This window comes from Capricornis sumatraensis, chromosome 6, assembly GCF_032405125.1.
Source record: "Capricornis sumatraensis isolate serow.1 chromosome 6, serow.2, whole genome shotgun sequence".
NCBI classification, from domain to species: domain Eukaryota; kingdom Metazoa; phylum Chordata; class Mammalia; order Artiodactyla; family Bovidae; genus Capricornis; species Capricornis sumatraensis.
The window spans coordinates 56,580,155-56,601,558 of NC_091074.1; the positions used below are offsets into that span (position 1 = coordinate 56,580,155).

The 21,404-nt window shown below is 37.3% G+C and overlaps 1 protein-coding gene across 1 annotated transcript in view; it reads left to right on the top strand.

Moving 5' to 3' along the window:
* Positions 1–20,464, top strand: part of GDA (guanine deaminase) — a 118,140-nt gene extending 97,676 nt beyond the window's left edge. The window contains exons 8-14 of the mRNA XM_068974417.1: positions 293–400; positions 1,643–1,740; positions 5,365–5,432; positions 14,025–14,171; positions 17,579–17,709; positions 19,375–19,402; positions 20,394–20,464. Of these exons, the coding sequence (XP_068830518.1) occupies positions 293–400; positions 1,643–1,740; positions 5,365–5,432; positions 14,025–14,171; positions 17,579–17,709; positions 19,375–19,402; positions 20,394–20,464 (651 nt within the window). The remainder of the gene's footprint in view (positions 1–292; positions 401–1,642; positions 1,741–5,364; positions 5,433–14,024; positions 14,172–17,578; positions 17,710–19,374; positions 19,403–20,393) is intronic.
* Positions 20,465–21,404: the final 940 nt, after the last annotated feature.

A 21,404-nucleotide genomic window follows, 5' to 3' on the forward strand; every position in this document is an offset into this window, starting at 1 on the left:
ATTAGTATTTTTTTATTTTTACTTAATCTTGCTATAGTTTGAAATTTGAAAAGACTGTTAGAAAGCATTATATGGGTTAGGGTTAGTATAGTATATGTTCATGTAATTATATATTCATAGTTTCATTGCCATATATATATATATAATAAGAATTGTTTTAAATAAAGTACACGAACCACCCATGATTTTATATAGGAAGGTAAACACCATCCACATCATTTGGGGGTAGGAAGTATAATTTCTAATGGTATCTTACATTAAAAAACTGAAAATGTTATTTCTTTTCTTGTAGAGCCATATAAGTGAAAATCGTGATGAAGTTAAAGCTGTGGAAAACTTATACCCTGGTTATAAAAACTACACAGATGTGTATGATAGAAACAATCTTCTGACAAATAAGGTAAATTGCACATCATGACACAATCTATATGAAGTAGGGCATATTTATCTAAATTTAAAAATCTCAGTAGGAATCTTCAGAATTCTGTAACACATGCATTTCCCAAATAAAGTACACACTGTGCACATGCATGTGTGCATACAATTAAAAATGGGCCTGAAGTTTCATCCCTAATGAATAAATCATTAAATGTATTGGTAAATAAATCTAAAAACTTCTTTGAGGGTGGGAATGTCATTTGGTCCAAGGACATTTTGTCAGTATCCATTAGAACGTAAATGTGTATCTCTTTGAGTTAGCAAGTGCATTTCTGAAGATCCATTCTGTAAGGAATATGAATAGGGATGTTAATTACATATGAAAGTAAAAAAATGGCTATCAGTGGGGAATTGTTTAGATTATAGAACGTAGGTAATTAGAATTTTATCCAACAGTCACAAAGAATGAGGTATACAAACTTACAAGGAAGGGTGTTTGTAGAAATATTGTTTGATGTGTGTTTGTGTATGTGTGGGTACATGCTCACTTAGCAAACACTGCCTGGAAGACACACACTGAATGTTAAAAGTGATCCTTCCTGAGGAAGAAAGCAGAGGACTTTTGACATTTTTAAACACTCTTAAGACTGCTTTTAAAAAAAATGAGTATGTATTATATTTATAATTAAACAATTTTAAGTTAATTAAAATTAATATGAGTGAGGAGAGATCTCATTACAGCAATATATCCCCTGGCCTTGGCCTTTAACAAAATGTATGAACTGCTTGGAAAGTTTAATTATTATGGCAAATGAATTCTTAGGGACTATGTGAACAGACAGGTTTCAAAGGTTAATATTCTGCATAGATCTTGTTTATGCTACATCGTAATTTTCACCCTACTCTACATCTATTTCCATATGATTAATAAATTAGCCTTCAATTTGCATGTTAATTTTATTTGCACAAACGTTGGAAAGATTTTATTTTAATGATAATTCTGTGGTCCTTGAACCATGCTCCCCAAAGAAGAAAGCTATTTAAATACAGGTTTTATACTGACAGAAAAAGAATTTTGCAAGAGTAAAATCTTATTCAGGAAAACCCACAAATATTATCAGGATTAAACATTAAGAGAAGTCTCATATGTGTGCAGTGCCTGCCTTCTTGAATCAATTTTACCAACTAAATACCTGGTTGTGAGTGAGGACTAATTTTAGCACTTTGAAGTGGTAGACTCCACCTGGAATGCTCTTCTCTCCAGACAGTGATGGCACATGGCTGCTACCTTTCTGAAGAAGAACTGGATGTATTCAGGGAACGAGGAGTGTCCATCTCGCATTGTCCCAATTCTAACTTATCGTAAGTAGGCAATTATGGACTGGTAGATTACGAATGTTTGGATTGCAACGCAGCAGCCAGATACCTTTTGTTTTCCGTGACTTCTGCAGTATCTCTCCTCTGCAGTTATGTTCTATTGGGATGTGAACTAGATAGAACGATGCCTGTCTGTACTACACTGAGGAGACTGAGAGCACTTAAAAAGAGGCGATTTTTTAGAGTATACATTTGAGGAGCACCACATCTCTTAAAATTTCTGAGTTTGCACAAAAGAGAACAATAGGAAACAGAGTTCAAAACCAGTAGCACTGAGAATTTAGAGCTAAGGACCGAAAGAGTGCATATGCCAACCAGGTGTTCTAGAGAGAGGGTACTGACCTCCCATTACTTTATGTTGTACAAACTACCAGAAATGGTGCAGTGCCACCAGAAGCCATCACCCTTCGGTAGATGTCATGCTGTTGTACCTGACGAGATGCGCTTAGGAGGGACCCTGTCCTGCTGTTAATTCCCCAGGATGGAGAACACTATTTACAACTTTTTTTAACCTTTGGAAAGTTATAGATGCATAAGGGAATCAGATGAAAATTGCCTGTATCTTCACGGATAAAACCCCACAGACATGAAAATGCTGCGTCTAATTTTGGGGAATTCACGGATCCCATAATGCCAACCCATGAATGCTAGTCTAAAAGTTCCTATTCCATGATTTCATACAGAAAGGATCTCTCATTTCTGGTGTTAGTTGACCCAGAACAGAGCGAGAGGCAGGTTGTGGTGGATCATTAATATATTCATTCAATAAATTTCTTAGTTTCTGTTAGATTTTCATTTTCTTGAGGATTACTTTATATCCTTCCTCGTTTTGAGTTCTTGCAAAATCAGAACATGGCATAAGGATTTATGTGCAAGTAATTTATCTGGGAGGTGATCTCAGAAAGCACCTTTAGTGGGGAGAGACAGAGAAGGGAAGGAAGTCAGTAAAGAGCACATTACCAAGCAGGTCATCACCATAGGCTCCTGGAATTTAATCCTCCCAGAATACTCAGGGAGCCAGTGTAGACCTCAAGGACACCCTGCCCAAGAGCTTGGGAAGCTGAGATAGTTATACCCAAACTTACAGTTATTGGTGGAGGGCTTCTGGGTCACGGCGAAGGGGCATGAGGTCTCTGCAATTTCAGACCTTCCCCAAAAGAGGGCAGAGCAGGCTGCAGCTTTGTGAGAGAGCCTCCAGGCAGAGAGGAGATGGTTCTGGCGGTCAGAAGTCGGGGGACTCCGTGAATGAAAAAGTTCTAGTCAGTGGCAGTATAGGAAATGCACGTCAGCCATGGCAATATATTTCCGGAGTGTTTTGAGAGGTTCCAGAGGCTTTTCGTTTTCAGACATAAAGTGATCAAACCTAATAGAGAATCTTGCCTATGTACATCTTCAGTTCAGTTCAGTTCAGTCACTCAGTCGTGTCCGACTCTTTGCGACCCCATGAATCGCAGCACGCCAGGCCTCCCTGTCCATCACCAACTCCTGGAGTTCACTCAGACTCACATCCATCGAGTCAGTGATGCCATCCACCATCTCATCCTCTGTCGTCCCCTTCTCCTCCTGCCCCCAATCCCTCCCAGCATCAGTCTTTTCTAATGAGTCAACTCTTTGCATGAGGTGGCCAAAGTACTGGAGTTTCAGCTTTAGCATCATTCCTTCCAAAGAAATCCCAGGGCTGATCTCCTTCAGAATGGAATGGTTGGATCTCCTTGCAGTCCAAGGGACTCTCAAGAGTCTTCTCCAACACCACAGTTCAAAAGCATCAATTCTTCGGCACTCAGCCTTCCTCACAGTCCAACTCTCACATCCATACATGACCATAGGAAAAACCATAGCCTTGACTAGACAGACCTTAGTCGGCAAAGTAATGTCTCTGCTTTTGAGTATGCTATCTAGGTTGGTCATAACTTTTCTTCCAAGGAGTAAGCGTCTTTTAATTTCATGGCTGCAGTCACCATCTGCAGTGATTTTGGAGCCCAGAAAAATAAAGTCTGACACTGTTTCCACTGTTTCCTCATCTATTTCCCATGAAGTGATGGGACTGGATGCCATAATCTTCGTTTTCTGAATGTTGAGCTTTAGGCCAACTTTTTCACTCTCCTCTTTCACTTTTATCATGAGGCTTTTTAGTTCCTCTTCACTTTCTGCCATAAGGGTGGTATCATCTGCATATCTGAGCTTATTGATATTTCTCCCGGCAATCTTGATTCCAGCTGGTGCTTCTTCCAGTCCAGCGTTTCTCATGATGTACTCTGCATATAAGTTAAATAAGCAGGGTGACAATATACAGCCTTGACGTACTCCTTTTCCTATTTGGAATCAGTCTGTTGTTCCATGTCCAGTTCTAACTGTTGCTTCCTGACCTGCATACAGATTTCTCAAGAGGCAGGTTAGTGACCATAATTATGGTCTGGTGACCAGTTAGAGGAAGGATTTAACATCTTATGAGTTTAGTTACGCAACACTTAAATGAAAACATGACTCAGCTTTGCAAACTGAGGTTTGAAGTTAAATTTTTCTTTATGGCTAATGTTTTGGTTTGAATGGTCATTGCTATTCCTTCTTCAACAACTTTGAGAGATTTCTTGCACGTGCACTGAGCTTTGAAAATGATAGTTACGAGCATTTTCAAGCAAACCACTTTGACCTTTGCATCTTTACAGACTTCTGAGGATCGCTTTAGTTTTTGTCTCTTTAGAAAGGCAGCACATCTATTGAGCTCAGGGTCATGATGTTTGAAATCTGTCCTAGTTGCTGCTGTCCTCAGAAGTAGCATTGCCTGCATCCCCTCTTCCAATTTTACCCCTCTTTCTTTGCCCTTGCAAATCACTAGTCATTCAAGGCAACAAATGATTCCAGGAGGAGAGGAAAGGCAATGCTTTATAATTTCTACTTCCTAGCATAGAAGGATGGGCTGCTTGAAAAAAAAAAATTTTTTTTACAAGTTGCTAACACCATATTGTTTAATTGAAATTTGTTAAGAAAGTAGAACTTGTAGGTTCTCAACAATAACAAAAGGTAAATATACGTGAGGTGATAGGTGTTTCAATGGGGAGAAATCCTCTCCCATTGTATACATATATCAAATCATCATGTTGTATACTTTAAATATCCTATAATTTTGTCATTTATATCTTAACATATTATTGACCACGGGATTTTTTCAGAAACTAATGCTTGTGGCTGGTGATTTGTTATATAAGTGAATATCGAAATATCTCTAATCAATAACATTCAGGTAACAAAAGATGTATTAATATGTCTCTGGTCAATAAAGCTGAAAAATAAATATAAACTCAGTAAAACCATTGAACTAATTGCAAGATTTAAGTTCTTTTTATTTTTCCTTACACATAATCCCCTGCTCTCCTTTCTAATTCTTGCTGTTTTGTGCTCCCCTAATAGGAAGCTCTGCTCAAGGTTTTTGATCCTTTTTCACTCCAGGACTCAGATGGTCAGAGGTGACTAATGTGTTTGTGACAGCATTAGAGCTGAGACAATGGGAATCACAATTTTCAGTGACATCACCATTGTTACTGTTAGTGTTCTTCTCTTGCTGGACCCATGTGGGGGTCTCCTTGTTCTGACCGTCTCCTCTCTCTGCAGGCTCAGCAGTGGCCTGCTCAATGTGCCAGAGGTCCTGAAACATGGAGTGAAGACAGGGCTGGGAACAGGTTAGTAGCTTCCCATTAAGAGCCATGGCAAAGTGGTTAATAAAGTGCATAGCTTTCTACTGTGAGTAATTTTCAAGTAACAGTTGTATGATTTTAAAAACTTAGTTTTATTTTCTGGCAGTCACATCTTGTGCTAATAGTGAAGCTGGAAGCAGTAAGAAAATATATGCAAAGGGAAAAGTTTTGGTGGCATTAACCTCTAGAAAGCCATTATCCATGTTTATATTCAGACACAGGGCTATAAAGGATAAGCCCTTCTCAAGTGTTTCAGAGATTCTTTTTAAAGAGTCTTTGTTCTTTTTTTTCCTTTTGTTTTATCCTTCTTGCTAAATTTCAGTGGCTTGGATTTTTATGTTTTTAGTCTTCAGTAACTGTGTCATCACAAATACTGTCTCAAAAGAAAATCATTCGACCTTGTGAATAGTGAACACAAATTCAGTCTATGCCATAATGGAGAACTCTGAGATATATTAAAAAACGTGCTTTGCTTTTAAGAAGTTTTTAACAAAATGAGATTCTGATTCCCACAGGCAGTCTGATGTTTGCTCGGCTGAAGGACAATCTAGGTGGCTGATGAATTAGTGATGTCTCCTTTTTCTCATAGTACATTTGAAGTGCTTTTCCTGAGTATGTGTAGTGCTGCTCACTTTGGAAGGGAGTCAGGCCCCAAAGTCTAGGCATCCACTATGACCTTTCTTTCTCATTGGGTATGAATGAACTAAAAAAAAATTTTTAATGGCTTTGGGGCACAAGGGTTTATTTTTCATTCTTGGTTCATTTGTCTTACTGATTTATAAGAGTACTACGATGTTTGCATATTGAAAATAATGGTTTTCATCATTTTTTACAACAACTGAAGTCTCAGTTAATTTTTATACCAAACAATATTGGTAAGACTACAATAATAAAATGATTCATTCCTCAGTTTTACATGAATCAAATCAATTGAGGTTTTTTTTAAATTTGAATTTAAGCCTTGAATCACTAAGATTGTGTAATACTTGGATATAGTTTCAGGTATTAAGGTAGGAAACCAGTTGTTTTCACTCTGACAGAAAACCTTTAATGGATAAGAAAAAAAGTGGTCAAGAGTTTTTGTCAGTGGAAAATTTAGTAGAAATTCAAAACTCAGACGTTGCTTTCAGATTTTCAAGGAGTTTGGTCTCCTCAACTTTAGTTCCTCACATGACTTCCAGTTCTTGAATTTGGGTTGCATCAGTTCAGTTCAGTTCATTCATGCAGTCGTGTCCACCTCTTTGTGACCTCATGAATTGCAGCATGCCAGGCCTCCCTGTCTATCACCAACTCCTAGAGTTCACTCAAACTCATGTCCATCGAGTTGGTGATGCCATCCAGCCATCTCATCTTCTGTCATCCCCTTCTCCTCCTGCCCCCAATCCCTCCCAGCATCAGAGTCTTTTTTGGGTTGCATAGTGATGATCTAAAATGATTCTGTAGAGCTCTGTCACTTATTAGCCATAAGACCTTGAGCAAAATACCTTAATTTTCTAAAGATTCATTTCCTAATTTCCATAACAAGAACAACAATAATTATAACAATATCTATGCTACATGCTTGTTTTGAGACTTAAATGAAAAAAATGCATGTGATGTGGTTTGCAGATACCTGGCAAGTTGCACTAGTCAATAAAGATTGGCTTAAAAGGGAATGAATAATGGTGGTTTCCTGATTAAAGGTTTGATTTAATATAATATATTCTCATGTGTTAACTTGGAGGATGCTGATGCATTTTACATAGCTATCCTATATACAACTATTTCCTAAACATGACCTTTATGCATAAACTTGTTCTTTTCCTTTGAACTTTAAAAGACTGTTTAACTTATATTGTGCCGAGTGTAGGTCTAAGAGTGGATCATTCACTCTACAACAAATAGAGGCAGATCTGAACTTTCTCATTTCTTAATTGTTAAATATGAGAAACGTGCATGATGCTTCACAAAACCATTGCAAAACAAGAGAAAGTGGTATCAAAAATAATAAGAGAATGAACATATCTCCCATGTACTTTAGGATCTGGAATAAGAGTTCAGAATATTGCTATCATCCCTAGAGGACAAGAAGACATGGCCCTATGAAAAGACCTTGAGTTTTGATGGAAAAGGAAAATTTGAAAATGGAAGAAGAAAATTGAAAAAGAGAAAATAATAAGCTGGAGGGAGACTAAATGGTACAACCACTTTATAAGAAACTGGCAAATAGTTCCCTAAAGTTGAAAGTACATCTACATATGACTCAGTAATTCCATCTTGGGTATTTACCCTAGAGAAATAAACACATATATTTACACAAGAATATTTATAATAGCTTAATAATAGCCCCAAACTGGAAATAAAGTTTAAAAACCTTCTAACAGGAGGACAGATAAGCAGATGCAGCTCATTCATACAAAGAAACACCATTCAGCATTTTTTTTTTAAAAAAGAACAAATCATTGATATCTACAAAACAAAAATATTTTGTTAAAAATACTGGAGAGAGTGTGGTGAGAAGGGAACCCTCATACACTTGGTGGGAAGGTAACTTGGTGCGGTTACAGGGAAAAGAGTATAGAGGTTCCTCAGAAAACTAAAGAGAGTTGCCATATGATCCAGCAATCCCACTCCAGGGCATATATCCACACAAAACTATAATACAAAAAGACACAGCCACCTCTATGTTCATGGCAGCACTATTTACCATAGTCAAGACTGGAAGCAACCTAAATGTCCATCGACAGATGAATGGGTAAAAAACAATGTGGTACATACATACAATGGCATACTACTCAGCCATCAAAGAAGACTGAAGTAATGCCCCTGAAGCTCTATGGATGGACCTAGGAATGATCAAACCAAGGGAAGAAGTCAGGAAGAGGACAAGTACCACATGGTACCACTTATATGGAGAATCTAAAATACAACACAAATGAACCTATCTACAAAACAGAAACAGACTCAGAGACATAGAAAGTAGACTTGTAGTTGCCGAGGGAGAGGAATGGACTGGGAGTTTGGGGTTAGCAGATGCAAACTATTACATTTAGAATGGATAAACAGCAAGGTCCTACTGCACAGCACAGGGAACTATATTCAATATCTGGTGATAAACCATACTAGAAAAGAATATGAAAAAAGAATGTATTACATTCCCATACAGCAGAAATTAACACAATACTATACATCAACTCTACTTCAATAAGATAAAACATTTTCACTTAAAAATCATTTTGTTAAGTGAAAAAAGCCAAGCACAAAAGAGCACTCACTGTATGGTTCCATATGTATGAAGTCCAAGGACAACAGATTGTCCAGGTTAGCAGCAACAGAGCTAACCTACATGGGCAGAAATCAGAAAATGGTTGCCAAGCAAAAGCAGGTAGAAGTCCATATTTGCCATGTGCACTTGATTCTGTCCAAAGTGCCTGATATGTTTTTCTAACTAGTTTTCTTGTTAGGAGGTGTTGCCCTTCTTTTCTCACTTCACTCTGTAGGACGGGCTCTAGGTCCAACCGCATCTTTACAAATGGTGCAGTTTCATTCCTTTTTTGTGGCTGGGTGGTGCTCTTTTGTATATATGCACCACATCTTCCTTGCCCATGCTTCTGTTGATGAATGTTTAGGTTGCTTCCATGTCCTGGCTATTGTAAACAGCAATGCCGTGAACACTGGGGTGTGCTCTGTGGTGGTAAAATAGGAAGGAAATCCAAAAAAGAGAGGGATATATGTATACATAAAGCTGATTCACTTTACCATACAGTAAAAACTAACACAGCATTGTAAAGTAGTTATACTCCAATAAAAAGTGATTAAAAATAAAACATCAATTAAAAAAAGTGGTTGCCAAGATTTGGGGTGGGGGTGGGGAGGGGAACTACTGAAAAGGGCCATGAGGGACCTTGCTGGGGTGAGGGAAATGTTTAATATCTTGTTCTTTGAAAGGTACTTAAATGGCTATATATAGTTATTAACATTCATCAAACTGAACACAAGTTCTGAGCATTTTATGATACCTTAATTATCCCTCCGTTAAAACAAACAAACAAACAAACAAACCACGTAGCTAGCCATGAGAAGCAGAATTATTGTTGTGGAAAATTAAATCAGTGATGTGGAGAATGAAGTTGACCAAAGATAAAAGCGGGTGTTTCAGAACAATCTACATGGAAGATAGGAGAGCATGGCACCAGCAAACGGGATTTTCCTGACTAAGGATCCAGAACTAATGGAACAGAAGCAACCATCAGAGCTCTGAAGAACAAATCTTTTCTGAGCTTACTGAGTGTCGTAATGAAAGAACTTACCCTCTTTAACTGAACCAATTGTGGCAAAATATTTAATTATAAAGGAAAAGAAAAGAAAGTTCTAAAATGCTGAGGCAGGGGGAAAAGTCATTTATCAATAAAACAGGTAAAAACCAATTTTTGTTGGCCTGCAAATATCAAGAACAAGAGTTTGGAGAGAAAGTGGTTGTTATTAAAGAAGATTATATTGGGCCATTTTCTCCCTTGTGTGTGAAGGCAACAAAATTCTCAAATGTACAAAGGTTTGGAAAATATTCTCCCCATGAATCCTTTGAAAAAATTACCTGAAAATCTATATGATTCAATGAGTGATGAGCCAAAGTGAAGGGTCATGGTATAGGGGAGTATGGTACAACAGGACGTCAGGGAAGGCTAAAATCGTTTAAAACAGAAATAAGAAAAAAATTGTAAAGGAGTTTAAAAAATGACAGAATGTGTACAATGTTAAAAGTAATACCTTTTAAAAAACTATCAGACTATGAGTCTTAAACTGGTCTAACAGCTTTAATAAACAACAATATAAACATTAAAAAAATCAAAATGGCAACATAAGTCAAGGTATTTCCCTCTGGGAAGAGGTTCCTGGGACCTGAATCTATAATACTGTCTTTGAAACTGTTAGATCCTTGAGTTTTGGTATATTTTCCCTGTATCATTTGAATGTCTTTAATATTTTATCATAAAATCTTAAAATAATGTACAGGCTGTAAGAAAGAACTTCCCAAGTACTAAAAATTGTTTTACTTTCTGATTTTATTAACAGAAACCAAGAAGTTGTGGTTTATGTGTAAGGTTGAAAGGATGAAGATGTATTTGGCAAGTGGGAGCAAAATTATGAGTGTATAAAATTTCCTTATCTCAAAAGAAAAGGACATAGCAAATTATCAAAAACAAACAAACAAACCAATAACCTGAAAAAATATGGAACAAGTTTATGTCAACAAGACCTACAAACTCATCAAAACAATGTACATGGAGCCAGGATGCCACTCTCTAGGGACAAATTCCTACCCTTCCAATTTACTTCAGTGAATTCAAAAGCAATATTCTTTGATTAACTTGTAGACTCCAATCCAGTGATTAATGAATTTTGAAAAAGCATGTATTCTTTTCCTAATCTACACATCTTAGATGCCAGAGTGTTCACTATATCATTCCTTGGAACTTCCTTGTTTCTCATGTCCCTCTCTTTTTCCTTCCTTTCTTTCCTTCCACCCTCCCTCCCTCATGTTTTTATTTTTAATTAACTTTTGAAAAGCCCACGCCTCTTGGCTGTCTCAGCTCTTCCCCTTCTCAGTGTTTACAGTTGAGCAGCTGGATGTTGCCGGAAAAAATTTTTCTAGTGGTTTCTTTTTAAATGTTGCTTTCAAATCCTAAGTGGCCCTTAGTTCAGTTCAGTTCCGTCGCTCAGTCGTGTCCAACTCTTTGCGACCCCATGAATTGCAGCACGCCAGGTCTCCCTGTCCATCACCAACTCCTGGAGTTCACTCAAACTCATGTCCATCAAGTGGGTGATGCCATCCAGCCATCTCATCCTCTGTCGTGCCCTTCTTCTCCTGCCCCCAATCCCTCCTAGCATCAGAGTCTTTTCCAATGAGTCAACTCTTCACATGAGGTGGCCAAAGTACTGGAGTTTCAGCTTCAGCATCATTCCTTCCAAAGAAATCCCAGGGCTGATCTCCTTCAGAATGGACTGGTTGGATCTCCTTGCAGTCCAAGGGACTCTCAAGAGTCTTCTCCAACACCACAGTTCAAAAGCATCAATTCTTCGGGGCCTAAATAGACAATTATGTTTCTCTAATATGTTCCCATATTCCAAGACAGACTTACCTATTTCTTCCTGTGTATTTTATCCCAAATCATACCCTCTTTGCTTCCAGCTAATGGCCTTATCTCATCAGTCATTGAGAAAACAGACACAATCAGAAGCTTTCCTTTATGTTCCTACCACTAAATTTACATACTTTCCTCCATCTGCTTGCATTTTCTCTTCTTTTTCTCGCTATAGCTGAAAAAATTTCTCTTCCAATCTAAGTCAAAAACAAACATACCCTGAAGTGTGTTCTGTACTCTCTCTTCTCCCTTGATCTCAATAAATCAATTCCATTGGCCAGTAGCTCTCCTGTATCATTGTTACCTCCTCCCTCCTGGCTCATTCCTTCAGCATACAAACATTCTGTAGACCTCCTGATCTTTTAAGCAAAGGTGTGAAGAAAACCTCTCTGTTAATTAGACACCCTCTTCTGGCTCCTGCCCCACTTCTCTATCCCCTTTCCCAGCAAAACTTCAATGAGTAGGTACTCACACTGCCACTGCATCCCAGGCACTCTTCTACGCCTCCACCCACTTCAGCCTGGCTTCTTACCACCACCCATAGTTACTATCCTTGTCCTTTCTACCCTGGATTGTTACCACACTACCATCTTTTTTGGAGGAGGAAATGGCAACTGAACTGAACACCTCATACAAGCATACAAGAAGCCATTGCTTCTTGCTTAAACTCCTGCACTAGCTTCCTAATTGGAGTAGGCGATGGCACCCCACTCCAGTACTCTTGCCTAGAAAATCCCATGGACGGAGGAGCCTGGTAGGCTGCAGTCCATGGGGTTGCGAAGAGTCGGACATGACTGAGCGACTTCACTTTCACTGTTCACTTTCATGCATTGGAGAAGGAAATGGCAACCCACTCCAGTGTTCTTGTCTGGAGAATCCCAGGGATGGGGAAGCCTGGTGGGCTGCCATCTATGGGGTTGCACAGAGTTGGACATGACTGAAGCGACTTAGCAGCTTAGCAGCAGCTTCCTAATGGTCTCATATTCCTGGGCCCTTCTAATCCAGTATTCTCTTTTCAAAAGAATCACAATGAAAATATGACTATTTTCTAAAACAAAAAAATCATACAAGTTTATCTAAAGACATGTAAGACAGCTGAACATAAAATTAAACTGCAATCTAAGATTACTTAGTGGGCTATTATTTTTGATCTTTGCAATATACATAGGCACTAACAATTATATGTGTCTACCAAGACGTGACAAAAGGAACTCTTGAAATATTAAGTGTATTTTATTAGCTATAGATGTACTTTTCCTCTAATAAAACATGTTAGCTTACTTGACATTTATACAAATTCATTTAACTTCTATATTCATTCTTGTCAAAGGCAGTATTTCAATTTAATTATGATTAGGGACTTATTTAAAACACTATTAAAATTCTCATACCTCATCTAATGATGCCAGTGACAAATGTAAAGTTGTCAATATCAGCACTGATCGTTTATTACACTAATTTTTCCAGAATATTTAAGTCCACTCTAAAAGCTCTTCCTGAAAAAATTATCATAAAGAAGTAGCCATTTAATTCCCAAAGTCCTCATCGGAATTAAAATAGAGTTGGGACAAGTTTTTAGAGCATAGAACTATGAGTTTATTTTAGATCTCATGTTATCTATAATCATATTTGACCAATTTCTCTGGGAGTTTAGGGAATAGTCAAAGATGTTTCTTCTCTTAACTTTATTGAACATTTGGGTATTGTGCTGTGTTGAACTGTGCTCCCTGAACCACCTCCCCCAAAAGGAGATACCTACCAGGAACATGTAAATATGGCCTTATTTGAAATAAAGATCTCTGCAAATGTAATTAAGGTAAAGCTCTTAAGATGAAGTCATTGTGAATTAAGGTGAATCCAATGATGAATGTCCTTATAAGAACAAGCAATGAAAGGCACATAAAGACACAGAAGGAAGAAGCCCATTTGAATATGGAGGCAGACACTGGAGCTACACTGCTACAAACCAAGGAACACCAGGAGCCCCCTTAAACTGGGAGAAATCAGGGAAGCTTCCTCCCTAGACACTGTAGGGATGGTGGCCCTGCCACACTTCTGCCCTCCAAAACTGTGAGAGAATAAATTTGGTTTTTTTTTTTGCCACACATGTGAGATCTTAGTTCCCCAACCAGGGACTGAACCCGTGCCTCTGCAGTGGGAGCACTGAGTCTTAACCACCAGACTACCAGAGAAGTCTAAATGTCTGCTGTTTGGAACCATCACATTTGTGGTAATCTGTTTCAGCAGCCCTAGAAAACTAGTAGAAGCGCAATTTGATACTAATTGCAAGTTTTGAATTCCTTTAAATATTAGTCTGTGTCTATTCTGTGCTTGAAGATAAGGTCTTTTCTCTTGAAGTATATTAGAGTGAATATCTGTCATTAAAAACAGAAAAAAACACCAATATACCTAATAATCCAGCTCATAAGGTTACTGTTTATTTTATCTACAATAGATGTGGCTGGTGGTTATTCATCATCCATGCTTGATGCAATCAGAAGAGCAGTGATGGTTTCCAATATCCTTTTAATTAATAAGATAAATGCAAAAAGCCTCACCCTCAAGGAAGTCTTCAGACTAGCTACTCTTGGAGGCAGCCAAGGTAATGAGCATTTTCTTTCTTTCTCACACGATGCACAACCATGCCAATCTATGTCCGTGGCTGAAGTATGAAGGTTCATGATGCTGACATCAGCAGGCATCCACGTATTCATGATTTGCATCTCACATAATATACCCAAAGTTTAGCAAGTAAAGTACACATTTAAGCATGTGGTGAATCATTATTTGAATGATTTGAATCATTAATTTAGCAAGCTCTTTGTTTTTGGCAGAAGAGATGTTCAGTATGCAGTTATCATATTGTTGTAATGGATACTTGTATTGGTCACATGCATATGAATTCTTTAATCAGTTTTTTCCCATCAAGTCGTCAAGTGCTCTCTATTGGCCTGAGTAGTAATAATAATAACAGCCAAGACTTACTGGTTTCTTACCATGTGGTAGGCACTATGCAACATGCCTTATGGATGCTGTTATTTAATCCTCAGAACTACTGCTATTTATTCTATTTTACCAACCAGGTACCTGAGTGAGGCTTACACACCTCACTGCGGTATAATATTTGAATCTAGAAAATATGATGCCAGAGTGCAGGTGAGTGCTTTCCACTGCGGTATCTTCCTGTATAAATCTTAGCCTAGACTATGTATTTTGTTTATATACTTAAGTACACTAATTACAAGCCTCCTTCAAAAGAGAAAGTTGTAAAAATACAGCTGGTTGATATGCAAATATTGTTCATCAGCTTTTCCCAGTTCTCACATGTAATTGTATTTTTACTGAAAAAATAGAACTTGGTAACTGTATTGCTTTCACTTTAGTATTGTAATATAATCTGGATGGATGATAATAAGCACAGCATGAAACCTTAGGTAGCTACTGAGAAAGAAAAACAGGTCTTGAGGCAGGTGTATATTTTTAAATGTATCTTGATATTTATGATAAATACCCTAGATCTTAGAAATGAAGTATGGTGGAGGCTAGGGTATCCTGGGAATAGAAACTTCCTGGCTCTTCTCTGAATGTTCTGCTATCATGAATGCCACAAAGAACATTTCAAGAAAAAGGTCATATGCTTTGCATTTTCCCATGTCTTATGACTTCATTTTCTAAAGTTCTAAGTTTTAAAAGTTCTGTACTTTTAACAAGTGTGACACTCCCCACTTTCACATCTGAGTTCACATAGTTGTCCTACCACCTTAACTTCATGGTGTAAATGACTTATATTTAAATAATGCTTTTTTATTCTAGGCCCACTGTGAGTTGTTTCATCAGGATCCTGTTATCTGAGCAGGCCGGCATGGGGTGCTTACAAATCATTTCTACCTTGCTGTACAGCTTTCAGATCTATTTTCTGGGCCTCTGAGGTTACTGTTACAGAATTTCTTTTCCTTAGCTTGTGTCTCCACAAGAGTCTGAGTGAATGAGATGAATGCTTCCCTGTTAAAAGCTGGACTCTTACTAGCTTTACATTCACTCTCAAGATTAAGATATGCATAAATTGCCTTCACAGAACCAACATCTGCTCCAGAGACAGTAAAACTGCATTTCTTAAAGTACATTTGAGTTGCTTACCAGCACAGTTAGGCCTCTCTGCAATAATGTGAATTTAGATCAATTTACAATTCACTGAAAGTAGTTGTGTCTTTTTTTGGTTAGTTCATACCTGAACTCTCCAGATTCTAATAAATAATCCAGTTAGTTGATATATATATATATCCAACTCTTTGCAACCCCATGGACTGTAGCCCACCAGGCTCTTCTGTCAATGGAATTTTCCAGGCAAGAATACTAGAATGGGTTGCTATACCCTCTCCAGGGGATCTTCTTGGCCCAGGGATCAAACCCGAGTCTCCTGCATTGAAGGCAGATTATTTACCATCTGAGCTGCCAGGGAAGCCCTGACATAGTGGCATAGTGGGGCTATAACACACACACACATAACAGACACACACACATAACACACACACACACACAACACACATAACACACACACACAACACACACACCCTTGTCAAATCCTGGCAAATGAACCTGGTTATCTGGCCTATTAAACATACAATAATTTTAAGTTGAATAGTCATCAAAAGCTCATGTTTGTCATGCTATTTGTCAAGTGAAAAATGACAAATGTTAACTGTAATAATAAGTGTCAAATGAAAAATGTCAAGTGTAATCAGTGAAGGGGGAGAAGATTTCTAGTGACTTTCTATTTCATTCAGTTCTTCTCCCCACAATCAGAAGTCACCCAGCTGCTTTTTAACTTTTCTAATTATATTTGCACCTCTGTCTTCCTATAAGAATTCTTTGGCTAAAAATCTCTTTCTTTTCTGAGAATAAATGAGTTATCCTTTAAATAACCATTTAAGAACAAGCAGGATTTCTAAATGTGTGCTTAGAGCATTGCCAAAAGACTTTTGGATATCCATACATAGAAATATAATGCAGCGGTTATTGTCTAATATTTTCACACAGGACTGTATTCTGACAGTGACAGAATAAAAAATACATGTAAAAATTCAACTACAAAATGCTGCACTCCAGTTGACCTTTCTTTCATGCATGCTTCCATTTGGAATACTCTATCCACATTATTGGCTTTAAGGAGCATAAATTCAATACCCTCACTGACCAGGAAAACCAGCTACCCTCATCTTTTGAAAATAAACCATAAAAATGAGAGATGTTCTTCCTTGACATCCACTATTCATGGAATAAGAATTCTAGCTGTGAGATGGATCAAGTCAATAGACATTATTGACCTATGCCCTATGTAAAGAACCATTCTTCTCTGGCAACCAGAAAATCTTTAAGGTTACAGAGAAATTAGTCTGCTTCCTAAAGCACTGGGACTCTTTTTTGAGTTATGAGGATCCATTTACTTTCAGAAGTGAATATTTTTCTATTCAAATCATTTAAGGAACTTTGGATGGATATGCCTGCATTGACAAACATGCAAAAAAAAAAAAGATAATTAGTTTTTACTTATTTGAAGTTCATTTCACTGCCACAAAAGTAGATCTTAACAGCTATTTTGTAGAACAAAAGAATAAAACGGGGAAGGAAAGGAGTTGAAATGTTGGAAGGTGAATAGGAGAGGAAAAGAAAGATATTAGGTCAATCGTCATGTTTCTTAGAGGGATGAATGGAAATCATAGACCAGCTGGACTGTGAAGGACACTGGTAGAGTCAAAACAGACATACCATAAGAATTATTAATATGATCAGGGTGTTGAAGAGACCTCTGTTCTCAGATTTTGCTTTCCCTCTCCTGCTCTGCTTTCTGTAAATCGAAGTCTTGCGGTCTATTGGAATGCTTCGCTATTAAGATACTGATTTTTTTTTTCCTAGTGATATGTTGGCAGATTCTGTCCTTGTAAATTGGGATATTTACAAGGTCCAAAGCTTGGAGATACTGACTGTTTGTTAATTTATTCCACCCTGTAGTCCTGGGGCTGGATAGAGAGATTGGAAACTTTGAAGTGGGTAAGGAATTTGATGCCCTCCTGATCAACCCCAAAGCATCTGACTCTCCCATTGACCTGTTTTATGGAGATTTTGTTGGTGAGATTTCTGAGGTATGTAAAAGCATTTCTTTCTTGAACTAGTCATAACAACTTCCCTATAGGAAAAAAAAAAAAGAAACTGAAACAGTTTAATGGAATGGAGGAGACTCTTATAAGGGAAGCTAGATCCTTTTATTATAATTTCATGACAATAATGGTATAAATAAACACTTCTATTTTGAATATATTTGTATATTTGAAGGTACTTGACTCTAAGAAAACATAATCTAGTTACCACTTATTGAACACACTTTCTATGTGCTAAATGGAATGGGATTATGCACTTTCATACAGCATTTTTGTTTAACTATCAGAAGTATTATGAGAGGAACGTGCTAATAATATTACCGTGTGGTTTATGGGGCAGTGAGACTTAAGGAAGGTTAAATGATTTCCTAAGAACTCATGGCTAGTAATTAATTGACAGAGTTTGGATTCCATTCCAGGACTTTCTGATTTTGGGGGTCTGGGTTCTTGATCACAATGCTACATTGACTCTCTTAATTATAAGAAAGTGAGTTTCATTACTTTGTCCCTCTTATCATGTTTTGTATATATAAAAAATAAACTGGTTCTTACTTTAATAATAATTCTTTATGAAATAGTTTTTCTTAAAATTTAACTATTGCCATTTAAAAATTGATCCACTTATGAGAATAAGTGTGATATTAAATGTAACATACTGAAGTTTTTGGAAGAAAAGTGCTGGATTATTTGAAGTTAATAGCATTAGTTATTTTTTTATTACTTAATCTTTTACTTTTTATTGATTGAGTGAATTTCCTGGAATATTAGAGTGAGTTTCTGGGAATAGGGTTCAGTCCCATTCATCCAGGCATTTTTCTTGTCTTATACACCTCTTAAAATATTTAAATTATTATATTAAATTATTTAATTTATGTTAACACTTTCCCTCTGAAGATTTCAAGGTTATATATAGAACTTTCAGGCATTGGAAAACATTTGTTAATAATCAGTACTTTTATTTTTTTAGGCAAAAGACCATTTCTTTTTCATTAATAAAAGTAGATTTTGGGGTGTTCATTGGATACCAGCTTAAGTGAGATAGTGACTATTAGCCATAGAAGCTGGTTCCAGTGAGTAGAGTTATGTACTTTTGGCCATAGTTTAGCATTTTGACTTGGAATACTGGATTGTTGGTGACAAATAATTTCTTCCCCTTTACCCAGCTCTGTTATTGGAATAGACAGACACCAGTGTGTCCATTTCTGGACTAAGTTCCAGCCAGGCTAATGTACACAAAAGAGGGAATTACAGTACCTGTCAAATGGATGGATTATGTACCTTATCTCAAGACCTTTTTAGGGCTTAAATTAAAAATATTTTCACTGTAACTCCTTGATATGGAATGCAAGACTAAAGAAATTCACATGTGGAACTGCAAACAGATAGTGATAATCAAGATAGCATCTTTTATGTAAATATATAAATAAGTTTGGGCATTGAAATGTACAACATTTTTCTCCTCTGTGGGCTATATATATATATATTTACAAAAGAAAAAGAGTCTGTGTTTAGAAAAAAATAAAAATAGATTTTTGCCATCGAGAAATAAGTCTATATTTCTGGGTTTTGTCAACCACAATGTATTGTCAATTTGCTTTTCTAAGTGCAGAAAATACTCTTTTTTATTATTATCTTTATTTTTCATTTTAGGCTGTTATTCAGAAGTTCCTATATCTAGGTAGGTATATATGTCTCTATGCTAAATAAAATCTTTTGTCTCTCGGTATGCTCTCTGCATATATTATACCATATGTTAAGCATTATGTGTGATCATTTGCTTAGACTTATTGTTTTTAGCATTCCTTAGCACTGAGCCCATTTATGGTACAATATTTAAAGGTACAATATTTAAAGGTTCATTTGAAATGAACATGCTCTTTGAGAACCTAGTATTAGACCCTAAACTTGAGGAATGGCAGGCAGGACGAGATCATCCTATACTTCCTCCTACACTTGTGCCGACCCTTCAGTCTGTCCCACCACATTGTGTTTGTGATAAGTATGTGGTGGAGTCTTTCCATGCATGCTTTTTAACATGTTGTTGTTTAGTTGCTAAGTCGTGTCCAGCTTTTTTGTGACCCCATGGAATGTAAGCCACCAGGCTCCTCTGTCCATGGGATTTCCCAGACAAGAATACTGCAGTGGTTTGCCACTTCCTTCTCCAGGGGATCTTCCCGACCCAGGGATCAAAGCCATTGCATTGGCAGGTGGATTCTTTGCCACTGAGCCACCGGGGAAGCCAGTTTTTTTTTTTTTTTTTAACACACTCACATTCAATTCTATTCACTGAGAGAGAGAGAAGTAAACAGTAGAGAAGACTCTATTCTTCCTCTCACGCCCTTGAGTGACCTCTGAGTTCTGAGTGAATTTGCAGTGGGAGAGACACATGGGGTACTTCTTGTGAAGCTCAATTGTTGCAAGCCCTTCATCTCACCATGCTGGGTATTCTTCTGGGGCGTAAAGATAAGTATTTCTTTTACAACTGGGGCTGGAAATGGAAACCACTCATTCTAGCTAAAAGGACAGTGATGGAGGGTCGATTCAACTTTACGTGAATTCTGTTTTAGGCATGTATTTCAGGCTCTAATCCTCAGATTAGATGCTGCATTTTCTGTTGATCATATCTGCCCGTTCAGGTTATAAACAATGATTCCTGATGTTTCTTTCAGGAGATGACCGAAATATTGAGGAGGTGTATGTGGGCGGAAAGCAGGTGGTTCCCTTTTCGAGCTCAGTGTAAGGCCCTCGGCGTCTACAAGTTTTCCTGGGGTAACGCAGTTCTGTCCCTTCTCATGCCCAGGTGGAGTTAGGAAGTCAAAAAACAGTACCTTGTTCTTGGGGTGACTATCTCCCTCTGTGTCCAGTTACAGTATTCGCTTGACAAATCTTTTGAAGGAAGTTGTGCTAATTCTCAGCTCTGGTTGGGAGGATTAAAAATTTCTCCTTTTAGAACTGTTTAAGGTTTACTTTATAGCTCAAACATAAGGGAATGTTATTACTGGTAGTGTTCTTATTATGGGATTTAAATAAAATCTATTTCACATTTGGAAATATGGAGAAAAAAAGGATATTCCTATAAGGTTAGATAGTTTCAGCTAGTAAATGTGAACACTGGAAAACAGAAAATGAACCAGTGAGTGTATTTTTACAAGGGAGAAAAAGTTAAGACTATGAAAAACATTGGAAAATCACTTTGGATTGTGTTTGAAAATTATATACTGAGCATACTAATTTAAAAAAGTGAATCTGTTGAATTTTAAAATGTGTTTCTAGATTGACCTTGTGTTCTGGAAATTTGCACTTAATGGCATTTGCATTTCAGAGACGTGTTATTGTTGTGCGTTGCCTTCTTAGGGGATGAAATGGCAGAAATCGAATGCCACATGCTGTCTTAATATAGTTCTGTGCTTAAATGTTTGACAGAAGTTGGTTATTAAAGATTTAACGTCTCTTGGGAATATTATTCACATAACTACATAGCATAAATAGCTGTACTTTTGTGTACTTTAAAATACCTTAGAGTATAACTGTGTGATACTATTATTGCTTCAGTTTTATCAGAAGAGAAACAAATTCCATACTGCACTGTTGTGTAGATTGGTGTCTTCATAAATTGGGGCAAGTTTTGGGCATCCAGGAGGTGTCAGTACTAAAAGGAAGGGTTTCATTGTGATGACCTG